The sequence below is a fragment of the Hemiscyllium ocellatum genome, chromosome 10, assembly GCF_020745735.1.
Source record: "Hemiscyllium ocellatum isolate sHemOce1 chromosome 10, sHemOce1.pat.X.cur, whole genome shotgun sequence".
NCBI lineage: Eukaryota > Metazoa > Chordata > Chondrichthyes > Orectolobiformes > Hemiscylliidae > Hemiscyllium > Hemiscyllium ocellatum.
This window is the reverse complement of record NC_083410.1, coordinates 76,557,536-76,580,893: the sequence shown is the minus strand read 5'-3', so window position 1 is coordinate 76,580,893 and position 23,358 is coordinate 76,557,536. Positions and strand designations below refer to the sequence as shown.

The following is a 23,358-nucleotide window of genomic DNA, read 5'->3' as shown; positions in this document are numbered from 1 at the left end:
TTATTCTCTGTTATACTTTAAGAAATAAAGTTGTTAATTTTTGCTTCAAATAGTCCATAGCGCCTCGAATTTTTACAGATTACTGCATGGGATAATCTTTTCTGTGTTGCTGGTTTAAAATTAAGAAGGGTTATCCCATGTCGTAACAGTTTGGGGGCTCGAGTCTGTGATTTGAACCGGTTTAGACAGATTTGAATAAATTTGGGGTACGAAAAATACCAGCAGGTTTAAACACTTGCAGGTTAGTGTCCTAGATCTTTAAATAAAACGTAGGTGAGACAATTTGTTTAATTTCTTGTGGTTGAGTAATTAAAAGAAAGAAAAAATGGCTCTTAAAATTGCTAAAGAGGTTCTGGGATTTGAAAATGATTCTCAAATTCGCCAAGAAAGTTTAGAAGGAAAGAAAAAGGCCATACGTTTAGAATTAGCAAATAAGTTATATTTGGGTTTAACCAAAATCAAAAGTAAAGCTAAAATTGTAAGAATTACTCAAATACTTAGGTGTGTCAGAGAAACAGCAGTAGAGGTATAAAAAGTTAAATTACAATAGAGGAAAATGAAGTTAGAAGATAAACAAAGGGAGAGAGAAAGAGAGAGAGAGAGGAAAAAGAGAGAAACAAGATTCTTGGCTGAGCAAAGAGAGAGAAAAGAGAGAGAATTTGAACCGGAGAAATTGTGACTTAGTCAGCAAAGTCAAGTTAACAGGATGGAGATTAAAAGAGAAGGTAGCGATATTTACCTGTCAAAAATCTGCCACATTTTGATGAGAAAGATGCTGAAGCCTTCTTTATTCCATTCGAAAAATTGACGAAGCAGATGGAGTGGTCTGAGAATTTATGGGTAATGCTAATTCAGACTAAACTGGTAGGCAGAGCTAATGAGGTATTGGTCACGGTGTCAGATGAGGTGTCAAAAGATAATGAAGAGGTTAAACAGGCTATTTTAAGTGCTTATTAATTGGTACCAGAAGCATTATAGACAGCGATTCAAAAACAAAGAAGGAACCAGATCAGATTTACATTGAGCTCGAAAGAATTAAACTGTCATGTTGATCTATGGGTGCGTGCTTTGAACACAGATAGGACATTTTCGCTCTAGGAGAGACTATTCTGCTGGGCAGCAAGGTAGTTCAGTGGTTAACACTGTTGCCTCACAGTGCCAGGGTCCTGGATTCAATTCCCACCTTGTGTTGAGTTTGCACATTCTCCCTATGCCTGCATGGGTTTCCTCCCACAATCCAAAGATGTGCAGGTCAGGTGAAGTGGCCATACTAAATTGCCCATATTAATTTGTCCATAGTGTTGGGTATATTAGTCAGTGGTAAATATAGGGTAGGGGACTGGGTTTGAGTGTGTTCCTCTTCAGAGGATCGGTGTGGACTTGTTGGACCGAAGGGCCTGTTTCCATACTGTAAGTAGTCTAATCTAATCAATCACGTGGAGAAACAAAGTTCAGGAAGTGAAAAGGACAGCAGAATTAGCAGATGGGAACATGCTGGTGCATAAGACAAGCTGCCAGCCAGAATTTCGTCCTATGGGGGATAGAATTTGGGAGAAGGGGAGATCCTACACTACTAAATCAAAAGTAGAGAGAGCACTGATAAGATTTTACCACAGGATAAAAAAAGCCCAAGAGGGTGGAAAAGGAGGTGAAAGGCCTCAGGTGTTTTCACTGTAATGGTGTGGAACACAGAAAATTACAGTGTCAGTGGTTTGAGAAAGCACTGGGAAAAGGTATTTGCACCGCCAGAAGGTGGGATTCTTAAAGACACAGTGCTGGTCATTAAAGAAAGGCACTGTGAGAAAAGATGTGGTAAAAGAAGCTCAGTCAGAGGCATTAGAGAAGGCAGTATAGGAGACCCTAAGAAGAGCTGAGAAGTTGCAGCAGAGTGCACAGCCAAGGCAGGGACTGGGTATGGAGTGAATATCTGATCTCTAAAAATAATTCGCCTCTGTGGGTGGGTCTGAGTGGGTTGCAGGTCGGTGTGGGACTTGTTGGGCTGAAGGGCTTGTCTCAACACTAAGTAATCTAATCTAATCTAAAGTTTACTCAGAAAGAACAGGGCGAGAAGGACAAGTTATAATTTTGAGAGATACAGGATCTAACCAGTCGCTGATAGTAAGGAATGCACTCTTTCTGATCTGTGGTAATTTATAGGATAGATGGACAGAAACTTAGCATTCCCCTATGTAAGATGAGGTTGGAGTGCCAACTCAAGACTGGGGAAGTTACAGTGGGAGTGATTGACAGAGTGTCAGTTCCAGGAATTCAGTTCATTCTTGGGAATGATTTGGCAGGATCCAAGGTGGGAGTGACACCCCTTGTTGTGGAGAAGCCCAAGGAAGACCAAGAAACTGAGGAGTTAAAATACAAAAATCCTGGGTATTTTCCCAGATTGTTTGGTAACCATTATAAGTCACAGTACAAAGTGAAAAGGAAAGAGAAAGATGAAGGAGTTGAGGTTCAGTTAGCAGATACTCTGTTTGATGTAATGGTGCAGAGGGTCAGACAGAAGTGTTTAGTTCTGAAAGGCTAAGAGACTTGCAACAGCAAGGCAAGATGATAAAAGATATTTATGTGGATGTCTACTCCAAAAAGGAGGCAGAGAATCTCTGAGGTTTACTATCTGAAAAGAATCCTCAGATGGAAATGAAGACCACAGCAGATTATTGCAGAGGAGAAATGGGCCAAAGTGTACCAGATTGTGTTGCCAGTAGCTTACAGACAGGATGTCATAGAGTCATAAAGATGTACAGCATGGAAACAGACTCTTCGGTCCAACCCGTACATGCAGACCAGATATCCCAACCCAATCTAGTCCCACGTGCCGGCGCCTGGCCCATGTCCCTCCAAACCCTTCCAAATGCCTCTTAAATGTTGCAATTGTACTAGCCTCCACCACTTTCTCTGGCAGCCCATTCCATACAAGTACCACCCTCTGCATGAAAAAGTTGCCCCTGAGGTCTCTTTTATATCTTTCCCCTCTCACCCTAAACCTAAGCCCTCTAGCTGTGGACTCCCCAACCCCAGGGAAAAGACTTTGTCTATTTATCCTATCCAAGCCCCTCATAATTTTGTAAACCTCTATAAGGTCACCCCTCAGCCTCTGACGCTCCAGGGAAAACAGCCCCAGCCTATTCAGCCTCTCCCTATTGCTCAGATCCTCCAACCCTGGCAACATCCTTGTATGTGTTACAGGTAGCACATGAACTACCTGTAGGTGGTCACTTAGGAGTACGAAAGACTCAGGCTAAGGTACAAAAACATTTGTATGGGCCTGTAATGCACAAGGATTGGTTAACTTTTGCCATACCTGTCAAACATGCCAAATGGTAGCTAAGCCACAGGCTTAATAAAACCAGCACCTTTGTTGCCGGTTCCCGCATTTGAAGAACCTTTCACTCGGGTTTATAATTGATTATGTAGGTGCCCTTCTGAGAACCAGTACTTGTTAACCATAATGGATGTGTCTACCAGATTTCCGGAGGCATATCCATTACAGAGAATCAAGGCAAAAAGGGTAGTAGAGAGGTTGGTAGCTTTTTTCACATGGTATGGGCTACCCAGAGAGATTCAGTCAGACCAAGGGTCAAATTTTACTGCTAGGATGTTTAAGGAGGCTATGAATAGCTTAGGTATACAGCATTTTAAATCCAGTGCTTATCATCCTGAATCCTAGAGAACTTTTGAAAGGTGGTATCAGACCTTGAGACCATACGGTCAGGGTTACCCGAACGATTGGGATAAAGGTATTCCATTCGTATTGTTTGCCATTAGAGATGCCCCAAATGAATCTATTCAGTTCAAGTTAATATTGTCATGAAGTGAGAGACCCTTTGATATTAATTAAAGAAAAAATTTACAGGACCAAAGATTTGGAGGTGAGGGAGAGACTAAATAAAGTAGGTGAGTTAGCTAAACAGCATCTAAAGAGGGCACAATGTAGAATGAAACAGGTGGCATACAAAAGCTCTCTGAGATTCGCATGTTCGCCCAAGGAGGTAACGTGTTAGTACTGTTACCAATGATAGGAGATCCCTTCAAAGCCAGGTTTAGTGGTTCCTATCAAATTGAGAAAAGGTTGAGTCAGGTGAATTATCTAGTAAAGATGCCAGATAGAAAAAAAAGCCATCGGGTATGTCATGTGAACATGCTGAAACCGTATTACTCTAGAGAAAGAACTGGAGAATCAGGTATCAGTTACTGCCTTGCAGAGTGAGGAATCAAATCCAGATGATATGGATTTTGAGGTGCCTCAAAATAGATTTAAAAATGAAGTAGTCCTCGAGAAGTGGGATAGATTAGTAAGCTCTGTCTCAGGAGCATAGAATGCAGTTGAAAGATTTGTTATTACAGTAAAAAGACATATGTAAGAATCAGATGGGGAGGACTAATGCTAATGTACACAAAGTATATGTAGGAAATACTGTTCCAATAAAACAACATCCCTGTTGGCTTAATCTTTTCAAAGCCAAATAGGTCCAGATGGAGGTGGATGCCATGCTTGACGTGAGCATCATCAAAACAAGCCACAGCGAGTGGAGTACGCCGATCATCTTAGTTCCCAAACCAGACTGGACTCAATGATTGTGTATGGATTATTGGAAGGTCAACACCATTACAAAATCAGACTCATATCCAATTCTGAGATTGGAGGACTGTATCAAGAAAGCCGGACAAGCAGTTACATCACCAAGTTGAACTTAATGCATGGTTACTAGCGGGTACCTTTATCAGAGACAGTGAAATAAATTTCACCGTCTCTGATAAAGGTAGCTGCCAGTAACCACGCATTAAGTCCAACTTGGGAATGGGCTATATCAGTTTAAGTGATGCCCTTTGGAGTGAAGAACACAACCACCACATTCTAAAAACTCATGAACAGAGTTGGGGCTGGTTTAACAAACTGTGCAGACAATTTGGACAAAGTAGTGATCTTTAGTTAATCTTGGAAAGATCACATGGTACAGTTGACAGAGCTCTTTGAAAGACTCCGAGAAGCAATATTGGTGAAATACTTAAATAAAACTGAATTCACGAAAGCGGCGGTGACATTCTTGGGACATAACATCAATCACGGAAGGTTGACCCCACGGAACGCAAAGACAAAGCCCATTGGGGAATTTCCACAACCAATCTAGAAGAGATGCAGTGTGATCTTTGAAGGCTTCTGGAGGTTCTGCAGGTTTGTTTTGCTATCTCTCAGCTATTAAACTGTTAACTATTCTAAGAATGCAATCTCAGCCTATTAAAATAAATAAATAAATAAATAGATGCTGAAACCATTTGCATTAACCAGTGACTTCAGTTTTCAAGAAAGATATGCAGTTCTACTTTCTTGTTAATAACTCATCATGTAAGGATTTCATGAAGGCCTAGTATCCATTGCTTGAATCTGTTCATTGAACTGACAACTTACAACTCTCATTTTCTTTATAATACCTTAACTGTGGCTGTCTGCATGAGAGAATGGAGTGAATACGATCAAAAGGAGACTGGACTTGCTTACCTTGCTTGTGTTCTACAAAAGTTGCAAGATTAATAATAGCGTCAATTCTTATTTAAATTAAAAACCTGGTGTCCAAGTTCTGTTATCCATAAAGTTTCACTAGGAATAATTGGGCAGTTTCAAGAGTGACTGAATGTTGTAAGTCCAGGGACAGTGAGCCTAGTTTGGTTTGGCTTGCTATCTCTGTGACACACCCACAAGAGCCCTCTCCATCTGCGTCCATATTTGCAAAATTGAATGGACAAATTGATTAACCAACAATCAAACTCTTGCTATAACATAACATCAAGTCCACTGAGGTCATGCTTTAAAAAGATTTCCATTCTACAGTACATTGCAACAATGGACTAGCCAACCATCATTAGCAAAATACTTGCACTTCCATCTGAGTTCTAAACAAACATAATTTGGTTGTGATAAATGTATATTGTAACTTTGTCAGAATCAGTAAATTTCAAACAATTGTTTAGATTGCAATGGGCTAGTAAACAAAAGGTGGCACGGTGGCACAGTGGTTAGCACTGCTGCCTCACAGCACCAGGGACCTGGGTTCAATTCCTGCCTCAGGCGACTGACTGTGTGGAGTTTGCACGTTCTCCCCGTGTCTGCGTGTGTTTCCTCCGGGTGCTCCGGTTTCCTCCCACAGTCCAAAGATGTGCGGGTCAGGTGAATTCGCCATGCTAAATTGCCCGTAGTGTTAGGTAAGGGGTATATGTAGGGGTATGAGTGGGTTGCGCTTCGGCGGGTCGGTGTGGACTTGTTGGGCCGAAGGGCCTGTTTCCACATTGTAAGTAATCTAATCTAAAAAAAACATGGTTAGCCCAAGATATGGCACAGCATGCTATGCATCTGCACTACAGAATAAGAGTATGCATGAATGGGGAGACTCTCCTAGTTTATCTTTAATATACTTGTACAATCTCTTTGGATTCTCCCTAACCTTTTCTGCCAAAGCTACTTCATGACCCCTTTTTGCCCCCCAATCTCCCTCTTCAGTGTATTCCTACCCTCAAGGGATTCATTTTATCCCATCTGTCTATATATGGACCACAGCCTCAATATCTCCAATCAGTGTATCCTAATGCTGCCAGCTTTAGCAGGAAAATGCTGTCTCTGAAACTTATGATCTCGCTTTTAAAAGCCTCCCATCAAAATTGGCCTTGCTCCAGTTTAGAAGTTTAACTTGTGGACCAGGCCTTACCCTTGCCATAATTATTTTAAAAGTAATAGAATTGTGGTCACTGGTCCCCCACTAACACTTCAGTCATGTGCCCTGCCTTATTTCACAAGAGGTGGTCACGTTTGTGCCCCATCTCTAGTAGGGTTATCTGAATATTAATTGAGAAAGTTTTCTTGTACACACTAAAATTCCTTCCCGTCCAAGCCCTTAACACTATGGCAATCCCTGTCTATGTTTGGAAAGTTAAAATCCCCGATTACAATCCTTTTATTCTTACAGTTATCGCCCTACATATTTGGTCCTCAATTTCCTGTAAACTACTGGGGAAGACTTAAGGTACAATCACATCAAAGTGATCCCCTCCTTTTTATTTCTCCGTTCTATCCATACAGTTTCACTAGATTATTCCTCAGGAATATCCTCTCTAAATACTACGGTGATGTTTTCCCTAATCAAAAATGCCACTGCCTCTCCTCTCATTCCTCCCCATTAAGCTACCAGTCCTGTCCCTCCTTCAACCATGTTTCTGTCATAGTTGCTCAGTGGCTTCAAGATAAAAACCAAAGTCTGGGAGCAAAGTGTAGTCAGAGTCTCAGAAGGTAAGAAGTGGTGTTCCTAATGGATCAATGCTGGAAACACTTCTGTTGACAATTTACATTAATACTTGTGACTTTGGGTTCAAAAACACTTTGTCAATTTGGAGAATTTGTGGGACGGTAGCAGGAAGAGATTGGTGAAAGAAAGAGAGTCAATACTAAGAAGTACTGCAACAGATTACAAAAGGACATTAATACTCTTGCAGAATGGGCAAATATTTGGCAAATGTGACTCAACAAGATTAAATGAGAGATCATACATTTTGATAAGAATAAGGAAGTGACAACAGATAGAGGTTCAAGCATGGATGATGATTAAAGGAATATTAAAGTATAAAAGCATCTTACATTAAGTATTGTCCTACAAGCCAATAAAGAAAGCACCAGGCTTTATTTCTAAAGGAATTGAATTAGAAAGTGGGGAAGGTGTACTAATCCGGTGTAAAACTCGATTACAGCAGACTAAGAGTATTGCATTCAGTTTTGATAAACGAAATACATTGAAGAGCACAAAAAAATGCGTTCTAATGTCTTTAACATTATGACAAGTTTAAGTGTGTGAAGACAGAGTGAATGTTTCCACTCATGGAGAAGGGCATAATGAGAGATCATCAATGTAAGACAGCCACAAAAATAAAGCAAACAGAGAATTTAGAAGGAAACTCTTCACCAAGGAAGTACTGAAAATGTCAAACACTCTAATATAGTGAAGAGAATAGTATAGTTATAGAACAAAGAATAGTACAGCACAGTACAGGCCCTTCAGCTCTCGATGTTGTGCCAACCTTTTATTCTACTCTAAGATCAAACTAACGTACATACCCTTCATTTTACTATCATTCATTTGCCTACCCAAGAGTTGCTTAAATGTCCTGAATGTATCTGACTCTACTACCACTGCTGGCAGTGCATTCCACGCACCCATCGCTGTGTGCAAAGAACCTACCTCTGACATCTCCCCTAAACCTTCCTCCAATCATCTTAAAATTATGCCCCCTCATGATAGCCATTTCTACCCTGGGAAAGAGTCTCTGGCTATCCACTCTATCTATGCCTCTCATCATCTTGTACACCTTTATCAAATCATCTCTCAACCTTCTTCGCTCCAGTGAGAAAAACTCTAGCTCCCTCAACCTTACTTCTAAAGTCATGCCCTCCAGTCCAGGCAGCATCCTGGTTAATCTCTTCTGCACCCTCGCTAAAGCTTCCATACCCTTCCTGTAATGAGGCGACCAGAACTGAACACAATATTCCAAGTGTGGTCTAATTGGTGCTCTATAGAGCTGCAGCATAACCTTGTGCCTCTTAAACTCAATCCCCCGATCATGAAAGCCAACACACCGTACGTCTACTTAACAACTTTGAAGGATCATGCACATGGATCCCAAGATCCCTCTGTTCCCCACATTGCCAAGAATCCCACCTTTAACCCTGTATTCTGCATTCAAATTTGGTGGGAATATATTGGATGAGAAATAGACAAGCACTGGGGAGGAAGGTACCAAGTGTCATTCTGATGGATTTAGTTGAAAAATGTTAAAAATCTCAAGTACATCATAAATGCTGGCATGGACAGGTCAAGTCATGTATGTAGACAAGACATGTAAAATATGTAAAAATGTAAAAACACCAGGGTTTGTGTGTGGACAAATGTTAACTTCACATATATTAACTGGGACTCTTCTAGTGTCAGGTGCTGGGAATGGGGTGGAATTTGTTATATGCATCCAAGAGGATTTCTTAAAGCAACATGTAAAAAGTCCAACTAAGGAAGAGGTCATACTAGACCTGGTATTGAGAAATGGGCCTGGCCAGACGATTGAAGTTTCAGTGAGGGAGCTTTTTGGGAATTCCATAAATTTTAAATTATTTATGGATAAGAATAATAGTCATCATCAGGTGAAAGTACTAAACTGGGAGAAAGCTAAATACAATGGATGTTGTCTGCATGGACTATAGTAAGACCTTTGACAAGGTCCCTCATGGCAGGCTGATAGTGAAAGAGAAGTCACATGTGATCCATGGTGAGCTGGTAAAATGAACCGTTAGTTTTACCTGAACAAAACAATCACAGCAAAAAATGATTGATGTCCAGGGCAATGCCTTGATCAATCAGGTCAATTTGCCTGGTTTAAATGCTCTTCTTGTATACAAATACTAATTGGAAGTTTCCAGCACGTGCAAGAACTATTAGAAATTGAGGTCCCCCTTAACCATGTGATCACTCAATAACCCATATTTGGTATTCCTATGTAACATGCAACTTATCTTAATTGTATCATATTAGTTACTCACTTTCCACAAGGATAAACAAAAGATTTATCAAGCACATTTCCCTATTGAGTACAATGTTTTTACAAAATAAGATTTTGTTCTTAAAAGGAATGAAAAATAAGCTTCAAATGGAGGTGGACTAGGAGACATCAGTCATCCTGGCAGCATAAGTAGCTGCCCATGATCACTGACAGAGGGGGTTAGACAGGATATTGACAAATCAGAAATAGCCAGCCTCCAAAATAATTTATATCAATAGAAATATGTGGAGAGGGGTGTAAGCAAAAGCAGGGGGTCAAGTCACCATATTTATCAAAGAAGACCAGGAGTTCCCCTACAACACCCCAAGTGAAAAACAGAGACAGCTGCCTCCAAAGACTATGAAAGACTGCAAGACATCTGGAACATGAAAGTGCACCGCCTCTACTTCTCCATTGCACATAACAGCTTCGGGACAAGTGAAGGATCCTTTCTTTGCCTAATTAACTAACATCTCAGATCTAAACTGTTACTCCTTCAACTCAAGCTATCAGAAAATCTGTGTCAAATCATCATCTGCCAATATTAGAAACTCTGATCACAAACACCCTTAAAATCATCTGTGTGCCACACTGCAAGCCTAATGGAACTTTAAATAGCTTGTCAGCATAATTCTTTGTGTACTCGGTATTATTTAGTAAATGTCGTCCAATCACAGAATCATATCTAATGTTGGGTACAATTTAAGACCATGGACATGTACTTTTTTTTCAGAAAAATTTAATCAAGTTCTAACCATTCAATATACAAGCCTATCATGTGACAGTTGCCAGTCAATAGGATTATCTCTAATGAGATTCTAAGATTACAACTATCCAGTCAATTCTGGAATTAGAACAGTCGACAAAACATTACAAACTACTATCATGGTGAAGAAACCAACTTGTCAATAGAGAACAACAAAAAATAGTTAACAGTTATGGGACACAATATAACAGTTGCAGAAATTTTAACCTAATAATTAACAATTTAAAAAACTTCTAGAAATCTATTCAAGGACATCTAACAATACTATTCGAAATTTTAAAATCTGTACATTGCTTGTAGAGATGAACTTTTCAGAGAAAGATGTATTTTTAATACCTTTTTGCCTTGCTTTTGATATAACTTCTATATGCTTCATTGCCGCTTTTAACAATTTCTGGTTTACGAGGACTGGAACATCAATCTAATAAAAAGACAAATACAACTGAAAAGTAATTTAGCAATTTTAAAACTGGACTTCAAGCCCCTCTTCAAAGCTAAACTGCTCCACCCCAGGCACCATCATCCAAGATTTTGCATTATTATTATATAACTTATAAAATTAACTTTGTGTACAGGGCATGTCAGCAGTTCAGATACACTTCTCATAACTCTTCAGACAACTTCAAATGTTCAGGTTGAAAAAAGAAGCGTTTTTTCAACCTTACGTCACATTTTAACCAAATATTCTTTTTTTTTGTAGATATTTTTATTGAAATTTAACATTTTTGCAAATTTACAAAAATAAACAAAACTCTCAAATACAAACATTGATGTACAATTAAATCATATATACAATAGTCATAATTTAACAAAGAAAAGAGAAAGAAAGAAAACAAAAAAAGAAAAAAAGAAAGAAAAAAAAACTCAACTTTCTACTAATCTAACCTATAACTAACCAGAGTGTATACCTAAGTCTCTTACATGCTCGGAATGTATAAACATCAAATATAATAAAACCCGTATTCGCGCAGGATTCCTCTCCCAAGGGGCCCCGGAGCAGCCCGGTCTGAAATCTTCACTAAATAAAAGCCCTTGTTAGGATAGCCGAAATATCTGCATTTATATAATTCAAAAAGGGCTGCCATATTTTATAAAATAATTCAGTCTTTCGGTGCACCATATTTGTGAGGAAGTCAAGGGGGATATATTCCATAATTAATCTGTGCCAATTTGAAAGTCCAGGGGGGCCCTCAGCCACCCAGTTCACCAAAATATTTTTCCTTGCACAGAAAGAGAGAATAGAAAATAGTCTCTTCCCATGCATATCCAGAGATGAGAGGTTCGAAAAGCCCAAAAGGAGAGATACAGGGTCCACCCTAATTTCCGTTCCTAAAATTTCTGTCAGGGTATTTGCCACTTTAGTCCAGTATCTGCGGATTTTCTGACAAGTCCACAAACAATGTACAAGAGTACCCACCTCTATTTTGCATTTAGGACACATTGGAGATGCTCCTGCCTTAAATTTTGCCAGTCGAGCCGGAGCTATATGGGCCCTATGAAGTATCTTTAGTTGGATAGCCTGAGTTCTGTTACAGATAGCAATTCTTCTAGCATTTTCCCAAATGTCATTCCACATATCCTCAGAGATTTCTAGCCCCAAGTCCTGCTCCCATGTTTTAAGCAGGTCATCCATGTCTCCTGAGACTCCATCATGTAGCAAATGGTATATAGTACTAACGGAGGATGCCCCCGCTGGTCGTAAGACATTACGTTCTCTGTCTGATTTATAAAGACTATCTATTAATGTAGTCTTCCTCTGTATATAATCTCGAACTTGGAAGTATCGAAAGAGATCCCCATTAGGTATTCCGAATTTCAGACGCAGCTGCTCAAAGGACATCAGGATCCCATCTTTAAATAGGTCCCCTAAGCATGAGATGCCCCTGGATCTCCAGAGTTTAAAGGTGGCATCTGTAATTCCCGGTTGGAATCCCCATGCGCCTACTTTTGGTGCATGGGGGGATGTTTTATGTGAGTTACCCTCATTCTGCCGCATTATATTCCAGGCCTTAATTGTGTTTAATATTATGGGATTTTTACAGTGGTCTGTAATGATTTTCCTCTTATCTGAAAATAAAAGGTTAATAAGTGGGTATTTTACTTTGGAGGCTTCGATATCCAGCCAAATTGATTGTGGATCAGATGAAATCCAATCAGCTATGTAACTTAGTAGGGAGCTTAACTGATATTTCCTAAAGTCTGGGAAGTCCAGTCCTCCCCTTGCCTGTGGAAGCTGTAGCTTCTTCAGCTTAATAAGGGGCCGTCTATGGTTCCAAATAAAGGAGCCCAACCAGCCATATAATTTACGTAGGGCTAGCCTTGGCAGCATCAGCGGGAGCATTCTCATAGGATATAAGAGACGGGGCAGAACATTCATTTTAATTAATGCTATTCTCCCTAGCCAGGAAGTCGGAAGGTCTCTCCATCGCTGGAGGTCCTGCCTTATCCTTTCCATTAATTGTACAAAATTAGCCCTATACAGCTGATCAAATACTGGCGTGATAAAAATACCTAAATATAAGAAGCCCTCCAGGGACCAACGGAAGGGAAAAGGGGATCCGTCCATTAAGTGGGGTATCATAGCCAGACCACCCATTGGCATGGCTTCCGATTTTGAAAAATTAATTTTATAGCCTGAGAATGCACTAAATGTATTAATAACTTGAATTAGACGAGGCACTGACATTAAAGGATTACTGAGGAATAAGAGAACGTCATCTGCATAGAGGGGAATTTTGTGTTTACCTGTACCAATCCTCGGGGCCGTTATATTAGGATCAGTCCGGATGGCTTCTGCTAATGGTTCGATTATCAGTGTAAACAACAATGGTGAGAGAGGACATCCTTGACGGCAGCCCCTACCCACACTGAAGCCATCCGATCTTAACCCATTAGTAATAACAGCTGCTTTGGGGTCATTATACAATGTTGAAACCCATTTGGTAAACACCTGTCCAACGCCAAACCTTTCCAATGTGTAAAATAAATATGACCATTCAACCCTATCAAATGCCTTTTCCGCATCCAATGAAATTACTACTCCTGGTATCTTTCCCTGATGACAGGCTTGGATCATATTCAAGACCCTTCTGATATTATTGGATGATCTGCGGCCCTTAATAAATCCCGTCTGGTCCTCCTTTATAATATATGGCAGTACCCTTTCTAGTCTTAGTGCTAACATTTTTGAGAGAATTTTAAAGTCTACATTTAGTAAGGATATTGGTCTGTAAGATGCACAATCTTCTGGGTCTTTTCCTTTTTTGAGGATAAGAGAAATATTTGCTTCTTTCAGCGTGGGCGGGAGACAGACCTGACTATGCGCAAAATTATACATATCCATAAGTGGGTCAACCAATATTCCTGTAAATTCTTTATAGAATTCAGCTTGAAAACCATCTGGGCCCGGTGCTTTTCCGCTCTGAAGTTGCCTAATTGCCTCAAGTATTTCTTGGACTGTTAAAGGGGTATTTAGGGCCGACACCTGTTCCGGAGTCAGGCCCGGGAAGGTCAAATTTTTAAAAAGTGACTGCATCCTCCTAATCCTATCTTCACAATCCTGCGATCTATATAGTTCAGAATAAAATTCTTTAAAGGTCGCATTGATCTTTTTATGATCATGAGTCAGGGTACCTGTACTTTCCTTGATGGTCGGAATAGTTTGAGGGGCTTTCTTTTTCTTTGCAAGAAATGCTAAGTATCTACCCGGTTTGTCGCCATATTCATATAATCTTTGTTTCGCAAATAATATTTCCCTTTTAGCCGTTTGAGTAAGCGCGGTGTTTAAAGCTGTCCTAAGAGCTGTAATCCTCTGCAATTTTGTGATAGAAGGTCTATCAGCGTATGCTGTTTCGGCTGCTTTTAGGCGAGCTTCGAGCAGACGCTGTTGCTCTCCCTTCATTTTCCTCTGGGTCGCTGAATAGGAGATGATCAAACCTCGTGCATAAGCTTTGATGGTCTCCCACATCATTGACGGATTGCTAGCCGTACCAGTATTAATTTCTTAAAAAGTTTTAAGTTCTTGGGAGAAGTACTTTAAAAATTTGCTATCTTTTATCAGGAAGGGGTCCATACGCCAATGCCGAGCAGATGTCCCATTGTTCTTTACCTTAGTTTCCATGTATACAGCGGCATGGTCAGAGATTGCTATAGTACCTATTTTACAGGTTGCTATAGAGTTTAGAAAAATCGATGGGGCAAAAAACATATCAATTCTTGTGTGACATTTATGTGGATTAGAGTAGAAAGAAAAATCTCTACCCTGTGGATGGAGACATCTCCATACATCTACCAATCCTAATTCTTTATTCAGGTCCGCCAGTTGTCTAGATCTGGGAGATACTCCAGCGGCACTCTTGGGAATCCTGTCTATTTCCGGATCCATAATACAATTAAAGTCTCCCCCTATAATTGTATGACGGGCACCAAAGGCCATCAGTTTTGAAAAAGCTTCCGTTATGAATTTAAAGGGGTGTGCCGGGGGGCAGTATACATTTAAGATCCCATATTCCTCTCCATTTATGAGGGCTTTAATCAAAATATATCGTCCAGATTCGTCTTTTATCTGATTTAGAATTTTCAAAGGGAAGTTCTTCCGGACAAGGATAACGACTCCCCTGCTTTTTGAATTAAAAGAGGAAAAAAAGGCCTGATCAAATCCGCCCTGTCGTAATTTTAAGTGTTCTTTATCCGACAGGTGTGTCTCCTGTAGGAGAGCTATATCAACTCTCTCCTTCTTAAGATTTGATAATATTTTCTTCCTTTTAACTGGCGAATTACTCCCCCTGACATTCCAGGTGCACCACTTAACCGACTGTTCAGCCATAATCATCTGGACAGATCTGAGACCCCTCGGGAGGGGAAACCCTATCTAGAACATCCCGAGCATGGAGCATACAAGATTTACAAAAGTAAAGATTCTCTGATACACTCAAAACAATATAACAAAAAACTCTTTCTAAGTATAAAAAATATAAAACATTCCGAATTGGAGATTTTCTCCCTTATTCCCAGGGAGCGTCACTTCGTCTCCCACAGTCCATCTTACCCTCTTCCAATCAGTGCCCCACCCTTGACCCAGGTGTTCCTCAATAAAATGAGGAGAATTCAAATATAATATAAAGCTAGAGTTAACAGTGAACACCCCACCCCCACCCACACCCACATCTAAATATATTTGGGAATATTAATACCATATATAACTATAAGATTACAATCTCAACATGTAATACTTAAATATAATACCACAAAATAACAGGGGAAAGAAAAACAACCCTGCTCCTAAAAACAGAAGTAAAACAGAATAAGGTAACCACCTCTCCCCATCAACATTAACCAAACGTACACACATAGGGGGAAAGATAAGAAAAGATGAAGGGATGTAAACCAAAATAATGGGAAAGGCAGACCAGCGTCCACAATCTCTTACAGTTTATTTAAGAGAGTCCAAGAATTCCTTAGCCTTCTCCGGTGATCCGAAGTTATATATGGATCCTTCGTGGCTAAGGCGTAGCGTCGCTGGATATCGTAAGGAGTACTGGATATTTAAGTCCCTTAAATGCTTCTTCGCCTCATCGAATGCCTTCCTCTTTCGGACCAAAGCTGGGGAGAAGTCCTGGAACAGCATGATCCTGGATCCTTTGTGGGTCATAGCTTGGGGATCTTTTCCCAGATTTCTTGAGGCTTCCAGGAGCATCTGCCTCTCCCTATAGCTCTGCAGCTGGAACAGGACCGGGCGTGGGCGCTGGGTTGAGCCGGGCCCACGTACTGTGACCCGGTAGGCCCATTCTACCCTTACCTGGCCTGATCCATTATGCAGATTTAAAAGTTGTGGCAGCCAATGCTCTAAGAATGCTGTCAGCTGACCTCCCTCTTCCTGTTCGGGCAGGCCCAACAACCGAATATGTTTTCTACGACATCGATTTTCGAGGTCATCAATGTGGTTTTCTAGGTTCAGGACTCGATTCTCGAGAAAACGGATGTGGTCGGCTGTTGATTTTATCCCAGTCTCTGAGGCTGCGGCCTTCGACTCCACCTCTCTGACTCGGCACTCCAATTCCTGAATGTCTCTGCCCTGCTTCTGCAGCTCGGCTGATAGTGCTTCTCTGCTCTGCCGAGACTCATCGATAAAAGCATCAATCTTCGCCTCCCACCTGGCAAACATCTCCTCAAAGCTCATCTTCATTGGTAAATCTCCTGAAGTAGCTGAAGACACCTTTGTTGCAGATGAAGAGGGAGAGGGTGGGGGAGGGGTCCCTGCTTTCTTAGAGCCGCCTGTTCCCTTCCCTTTACTCATTTTCCAGCTAGTATTAGACTATTTAAATGTACTAATAGGTAACTATTTAAGGTTAACAACTATTATAAATGGTTTAGTGAGTGTGGTGGGGGTGGATAGCCCACTTTTCCCAAGTTTTGGGTAGAGCACTGTGGACTCAGTCTTGCTGGGTCGCCGCCATCTTGGATCCCCCCCCAAATATTCTTTAATCAAGATAATGAATTTCACCTTGGCTTCTCAAGTGTTCAGGAAGGAGAAAGTGAGGACTGCGAATGCTGGAGATCAGAGTCGAGAGTGTGGTGCTGGAAAAGCACAACAGGTCAGACAACACCCAAGCAGCAGGAGAGTCAATGTTTTGGGCATAAGCCCTTCATCAGGAATCTCAAGTGTGCACACTCAGGGGTGTTGGTGGCAGTGTAGTAATGTCAGAGGACTAGTAAGCTAGAGGCCTAGGTAAACCTCTGGGAGAGACAATCAAATCCCACTATTGCAGCTGGTGAAATTTAAGTTCTATTAATAAAATCTGCAATTGTTTTCAACGAAGGGAAACAGTTGCTTCCTATCCACCCTGTCCATGCTCCTCAATCAGCTCCAATGTAAACAACCAACTTTATCCAGTCCCTTTTCATAGCTAAACTGCTCCATCCTAAACAACATCCTGGTAGTCATCTTTGAAGATTCTTTTGACTCTGGATCAGTTCCTACAGATTTGAAGGTAGCTAATGTAAGCCCACTATTTAAGGGGAGGAAGAGAAAAAACGGAATTATAGAACATCAAGTTAGAAGTCAGTAGCGGTGAAAACACTGAAGTCCATTATCAAGGATTTTATAGCAGAATACTTAGAAAACAGTGGTAGAATCAGACACAGTCAGCATGGATTTACAAAAAGGAAATTACACTTGACAAATCTACAGAATTGTTCTGAAGATGTAACTAAGAGTTGATCAGGCAGAGACAGTGGATGAGATTAATTTCAAAAGACTTTCAACAAAGTCCCATAAAAAGAGATGTGAAGTACGCCCTACTAATGTCCTCGAGATCCATGCAAAAATTGTCCCCTTGGTCCCTAATGGATCTATTCTTTCTCTGGTTATTCTGTTACTTATAATACACTTGTACAATATCTTGGGATTCTCCACAATCTTACCTGCCAGTGTTTTTTTTTCATGTCCCCCAAAGAAAAAAAAATTGAAATGGGAATGACACAAAGCAAAAGATGCGTATGATGCATAGAAGAGGTGCTTGACCACTGATGTACTCTTGCTCATTAAGGCACAATTCACAACCTGAATTGCACATGTTAAGATCCAAATTATGGATCCTATTTTGTCATGCATCATGGTCAAGAGTGAATGCAGTCATGTTTGGATAGAAAAAGCAACATTTGAAATCATTTCAGAAACAAAATATTTTGTCAATATTTGAGCAAAACCTTCATGCGAGTTACATTTATTAACCCTTAATAGATCAAAAGGATATTGACAAGGTGCTGGTGTGCCCAGACAGGTGGCAGATGAGGTTCAATACACATGTGTGAGCTGATGAATTTGGATAGAAGAATGTTGAAAGACAATACAAAATAAGGGGTACAATTCTAAAGTGGGTGCACGAGCAGAGACACCCAGATGTAAATGGGCACTGATCATTGAAGATGGCAGGACAGGTGAAAAGAACAGTCAAACTGGAATTCTCAACTTTATTAATAAAGACAGAGTATCAGAGCAGGAAGCTATGTGGGACTTGTACAAGACATGTGTTAGACCCCAGCTGGAACGCTGTGCACAGCTGTGGGTGCCACATTACAGCAGAGATGTGAACATACTTGAGTGTGTGCGAAACAATTTACAAGAATGGTTCCAAGAATGAGAAATTTCAGTTATGAGAATAAATTAAGTGGGACTGATCTCCTTCTAGAGAAGGTGGCCGAGGGGAGATTTGAAAGGGCTTTCAAAATCACAAGTGGGCTGACAGAGAGATGTTGTTCACAATCAAAAGAATAAACAATGAGGAGCACAAATTTAAAGTGAATTTGATATGAAGCAACAGTGGTGTAAATAATTCTTTCACACAGTGAGTAGTTCAAGTATGGAATGCCTGCCTGGGAATATGGAGGCAAGTTCAATGAGGCACATAAGAGGGAATTGCATGGTTATTTATATAGAAATGGTGTGCAGGAGTTTAGGTAAAGGCAGAAGATTGGCACTGGGTAACAGAATTAGTGCAGGCACAATACCACTCTCTGCATGAAACGCTGCCTCTTAGGTCCCTTTTAAATCTTACCCCCCTCACCTTAAAACTATGTCCTCTAATTTTGGACTCTCCTACCCTGGGGAAAAAACTTTGGCCATTTACCTATCATGTTCCTCATGATTTTATATATTTCTATAACGTCATCCCTCAGCTTCCAACACTCCAGAGAAAATTGCCCCAACCTATTCAGTCTCTCCCTATAACTCAAACCCTCCAACCCTGGGAACATCCCTGTAAATCTTTTCTGAACCCTCTCAAGTTTCACAACATCCTTCAATTAGCAGGGAGACCAGAATTGAATGCAGTATTCCAAAAGTGGCTTAACCAATGTCCTGTATACCTGCACCATGACCTCCGAACTCCTATACTCAATGCAATGAACCAATAAAGACAAGCATACCAAATGCCTTCTTCATCACCCTGTCTACCTACAACTCCCACTTTCAAGGAACTAAGAACCTGGACCCCAAAGTATGGCAACATTCTCCAGGACCTTACCATTAATTGTATAATTCCTGCCCTGATTTGCCCAACCAAAATGCAACATCTCACATTTATCTAAAATAAATTCCAACTGCCACTCTTCAGCTCTTTTCCCCATCTGATCAAGATCCCATTATATCTGAGATAAACTTTGCTGTACACTACACCACTGATTTTGGTGTCAGCTGCAAACTTATTAACCGTACGTCCTATATTCACATCCAAATCATTTATATAAATGACAAAAAAGCACTGGACCAAGCACTAAACCTTATAGCACACCACTGGTCACAGGCCTCCAGTCCGAAAAGCAATCTTGCACCACCACCCTGTTTCCTACCCTCAAGCCAATTTTGTATTCCATATGATGTAACCTTACTAACCAGTCTACCATGAGGAACTTTGTCAAACACCTTACTGGAGTCCATTGCTCTGTCTTCATCAATTTTCTTAGTCACTTCTTCAAAATATTCAAGTTAATGAGACACTGTTTCCCATGCACAAAGTCACATTGATGATCTCTTGCCTTCAAAATACATGCAAATCCTATCCCTCTGATTCCCATCCAAAAACTTATCCAACACTGACATCAGGCTCACTGGTCTATAGCTCCCTGGCTTTTCCTTAGCTCATTTTTGAAATGTTCCACAGGTACAGGAAAAACCATTAACGCTGAGATGTATTGAAAACAAACAAAATGCTAAAAAAAAGAACATTAAGGTGAAATGTTAAGAATTTTCGATTTGCAGTTGCGGTCTGATCTATTGCGTGTTTCCAGCACTTTTTTTATAATTTATTATTTGCAGTAACTGTGGAATTTTGCTTCTGAATTGCTACAGAGCCAGTGGTTTCATGAGACCATAAACAGAGAGGAGGAAAATAACAGAAAGATTGGAATCTGTTGGCACAGTGGAAGCATCATGCAGGTAAAGCCAGGGCTGACAAAGTGTTGATGAGCCTTAATGGAGGCAATGAGCTTCATGTAGAGCAAAACAATTTGGCGCAGGACAGGTGCCTGCAGGAATAGTCAGGAAAAGTATAATGCAGAAGTGAGACAGAGCATTAACGTAAAAGAAATTCCACAAATCCAGCATCAGAAAGTATGCTGGAGTGAGGAGTGAAGGAGTTTGTAGATACAGGTGAGGAGCTTTTTTTTAGATTAGATTAGATTACTTACAGTGTGGAAACAGGCCCTTCGGCCCAACAAGTCCACACCGACCCGTCGAAGCGCAACCCACCCATTCCTCTACAATTACCCCTTTTACCTAACACTACGGGCAATTTAGCATGGCCAATTCACCTGACCTGCACATCTTTGGACTGTGGGAGGAAACCGGAGCACCTGGAGGAAACCCACGCAGACATGGGGAGAATGTGCAAACTCCTGAGTCCAGAATTGAACCCGGGTCTCTGGCGCTGTGAGGCAGCAGTGCCAACCACCGTGCTGCCCAGATCCGTGACATGGATCTGGGCACTCACAAAGACAAGAGGGTACTAATGTGGAGCTAAATGTCTGCGGGTACAGTGAAAGCACATTTATGCAGATAAAGTGATCTACAGGCACAAGAGGGCACTATTATGGGGAGGGGTCTGCAGGTCACAAATCAACAGCACAGATATAAGACCTTCAACCTATCATATCAATGTCTGTTAAAAAACAACTATTCTAATTCCAAATCCATAGGAAATTATGAAAACAGAGAAGATAAACTGCATTTAAATTGTGTCTTTAACGGAGTAAAACATCTCCAAAATGGTTCTCAAGAACACAACTAAAGAGTTTTGACACTGAGCACATGAAGGTGCAATACAGCAGATAGCCAAACACTTGGGTCAAAGAAGAAGAGAAGAGGCACAAGGAAGCTTTTGCAAAGAGTTTGTAGAGCTGAAGGCTTGGCAACTAAAATAATGGTAATCAATCATATGACAACTTAAATTAGAAATTTCTGTAACTTGCTGCTTAGAAGGGCAGTAAGAGGCAGAAACCATCATTACATTTACGTATTCAGGTGTACACTTGTGAGGTCAAGGCATACAAAGCTGTGGACTAAGTGCTGTAGCATAGAACTACGATTGTTATGTGATTGGGCTTGAGTTCATCAAAACAATGGGCCGAAGGATCAGTTTTTGTGCTATAGATCGGTTTGACTCTAAGATACCAGATTTGGAGAAGCACAGGTACTTTGAATGATACTAAAGAAGATCACAGTTTTAGGGAGAGATGAGCCCATAGAGGAACTTTAACTAAAAATGAAAATTTAACAAAATGGCTTAGGTAAGTGATCACAGGCGAATGAGGCTTGGCACAAGTTAGGACAAGGGCAGAAATCTGGATGACCAAGTGTGCAAAAGGTAGAATGTGGGATGCTGGGCAGGAGAAGATTAAAATAGTCTAAAGGCAGTAAATGCAGATGTGCCGAGGTAATGGAGATGTTGGGCAATGTTGCAGATGTGGAATGGTGCAACTTATGTCAGAACTTCATCTCAGGGTCAAACATGATAGGCAATCAGAAAATTGGTTCAGGCTCAGATAACTAATAGGGAAAGGATTGATGATTAAGGAAGAAAGTTTGTGACAGCGACTGAAGGCAATGACTTTGGTCTACACAATAATTCTAGACAGTGTACTACAGATGTTTTGTCATTTCTGTGCACATTGACCTGGTTCAGCAGACAAGAGGAGGAAGTCACTTTTTCAATGACAGATCGAAAGGTCCAAGTCACTAGCTGTAAGACAGTCACAAACAGTCGACTGCCACCCATACAGTCCTCAGCAATTTAGTGACAAAACTATTTTCAATGCTCTATCCTGGCTATAGCTTCCAGTAACCCTCAGAGTGAAATAAATGAAAATTAGGGCACTGGACGTCTGCTTACTTGGTATGAAAGACCAGCCTTTCAGCTTCATACAGAGCAAGTTCAAACTGACAGCAAAGGTCAAGCTGGCAAAATGGGTGCAACCAATCATCTGAAAGATTTAACTTCAATTCATCCACAAAGTTTTGCCAATAGCTTTCAGACAAGGGGTTATTATTCCATTAGGTCCTTTTGCTTGTTTCCCAGAAAGCTTTTCAGACTCCTGCAATATAATTTCTTGAAATAAACCTTTACAAACAAGATTTCTACTGATTTTTCACTTTGCTTGCCTATGGCCTCTTGTCCGAATGCAGCAGAGAAAGAGATGCAGACTGGAGAGGGATTAGACATAAAGAACTGATTTTCTCGGACTTCACTTTCCTTGATGTGCTGAGGCTCATTGTGACCCAACTGAAGGCATCACAGCACACTGTAGTTCATTCAATCAGCATGGTGGCTCAGTGGTTAGTACTGCTGCCTCACAGCGCCACAGACTGGGTTCAATTCTTGCCTTGGGTGACTGTGTGGAGTTTGCACATTGTCTCCATGTTACATGGGTTTCCTTCAGGTGCTCCGGTTCCCCCTCACAGTTCAAAGATGTGTAGGTTAGGCGGATTGGCCATGCTAAATTGCCCATAGTGTATAGGAATATGCAGATTAGGTGGATTAGCCGTGGGAAATGCAGGGTTACAGGGTCAGGGCTGGGGGATGAGTCTGGATGGATTGCTCTTCAGAGGCTCGGTGTGCACGCCATGGGCTGAATAGCCTGTTTCACACTGGACGGGGTTCTATGATTCTATGAAATCAAAACTGAGACAATACTTCCATATTTGGCTGTCACAGAAGTTCCATCATAGCTATGCAGACCAACAAAAACACGAACAATATTACATTCAGTGCAGTTTTAGCACGTTAGTCAGTACCTAAGAACTTAACACCGTGGGCGGCACGGTGGCACAGTGGTTAGCACTGCTGCCTCACAGCGCCTGACACCCGGGTTCAATTCCCGACTCAGGCGACTGACTGTGTGGAGTTTGCACATTCTCCCCGTGTTTGCGTGGGGTTCCTCCGGGTGCTCCAGTTTCCTCCCACAGTCCAAAGATGTGCGGGTCAGGTGAATTGGCCATGCTAAATTGCCCGTAGTGTTAG

At 41.0% G+C, this 23,358-nt stretch overlaps 1 protein-coding gene across 1 annotated transcript in view; it reads right to left on the bottom strand.

Annotated features, from left to right (window-relative positions):
• The window catches only part of snx14 (sorting nexin 14), a 217,068-nt gene that overhangs the window by 161,784 nt on the left and 31,926 nt on the right, over positions 1 to 23,358 (bottom strand). Inside the window, exon 7 of the mRNA XM_060830993.1 lies at positions 10,682 to 10,766. Coding sequence (XP_060686976.1) covers positions 10,682 to 10,766 — 85 coding nt within the window. The remainder of the gene's footprint in view (positions 1 to 10,681; positions 10,767 to 23,358) is intronic.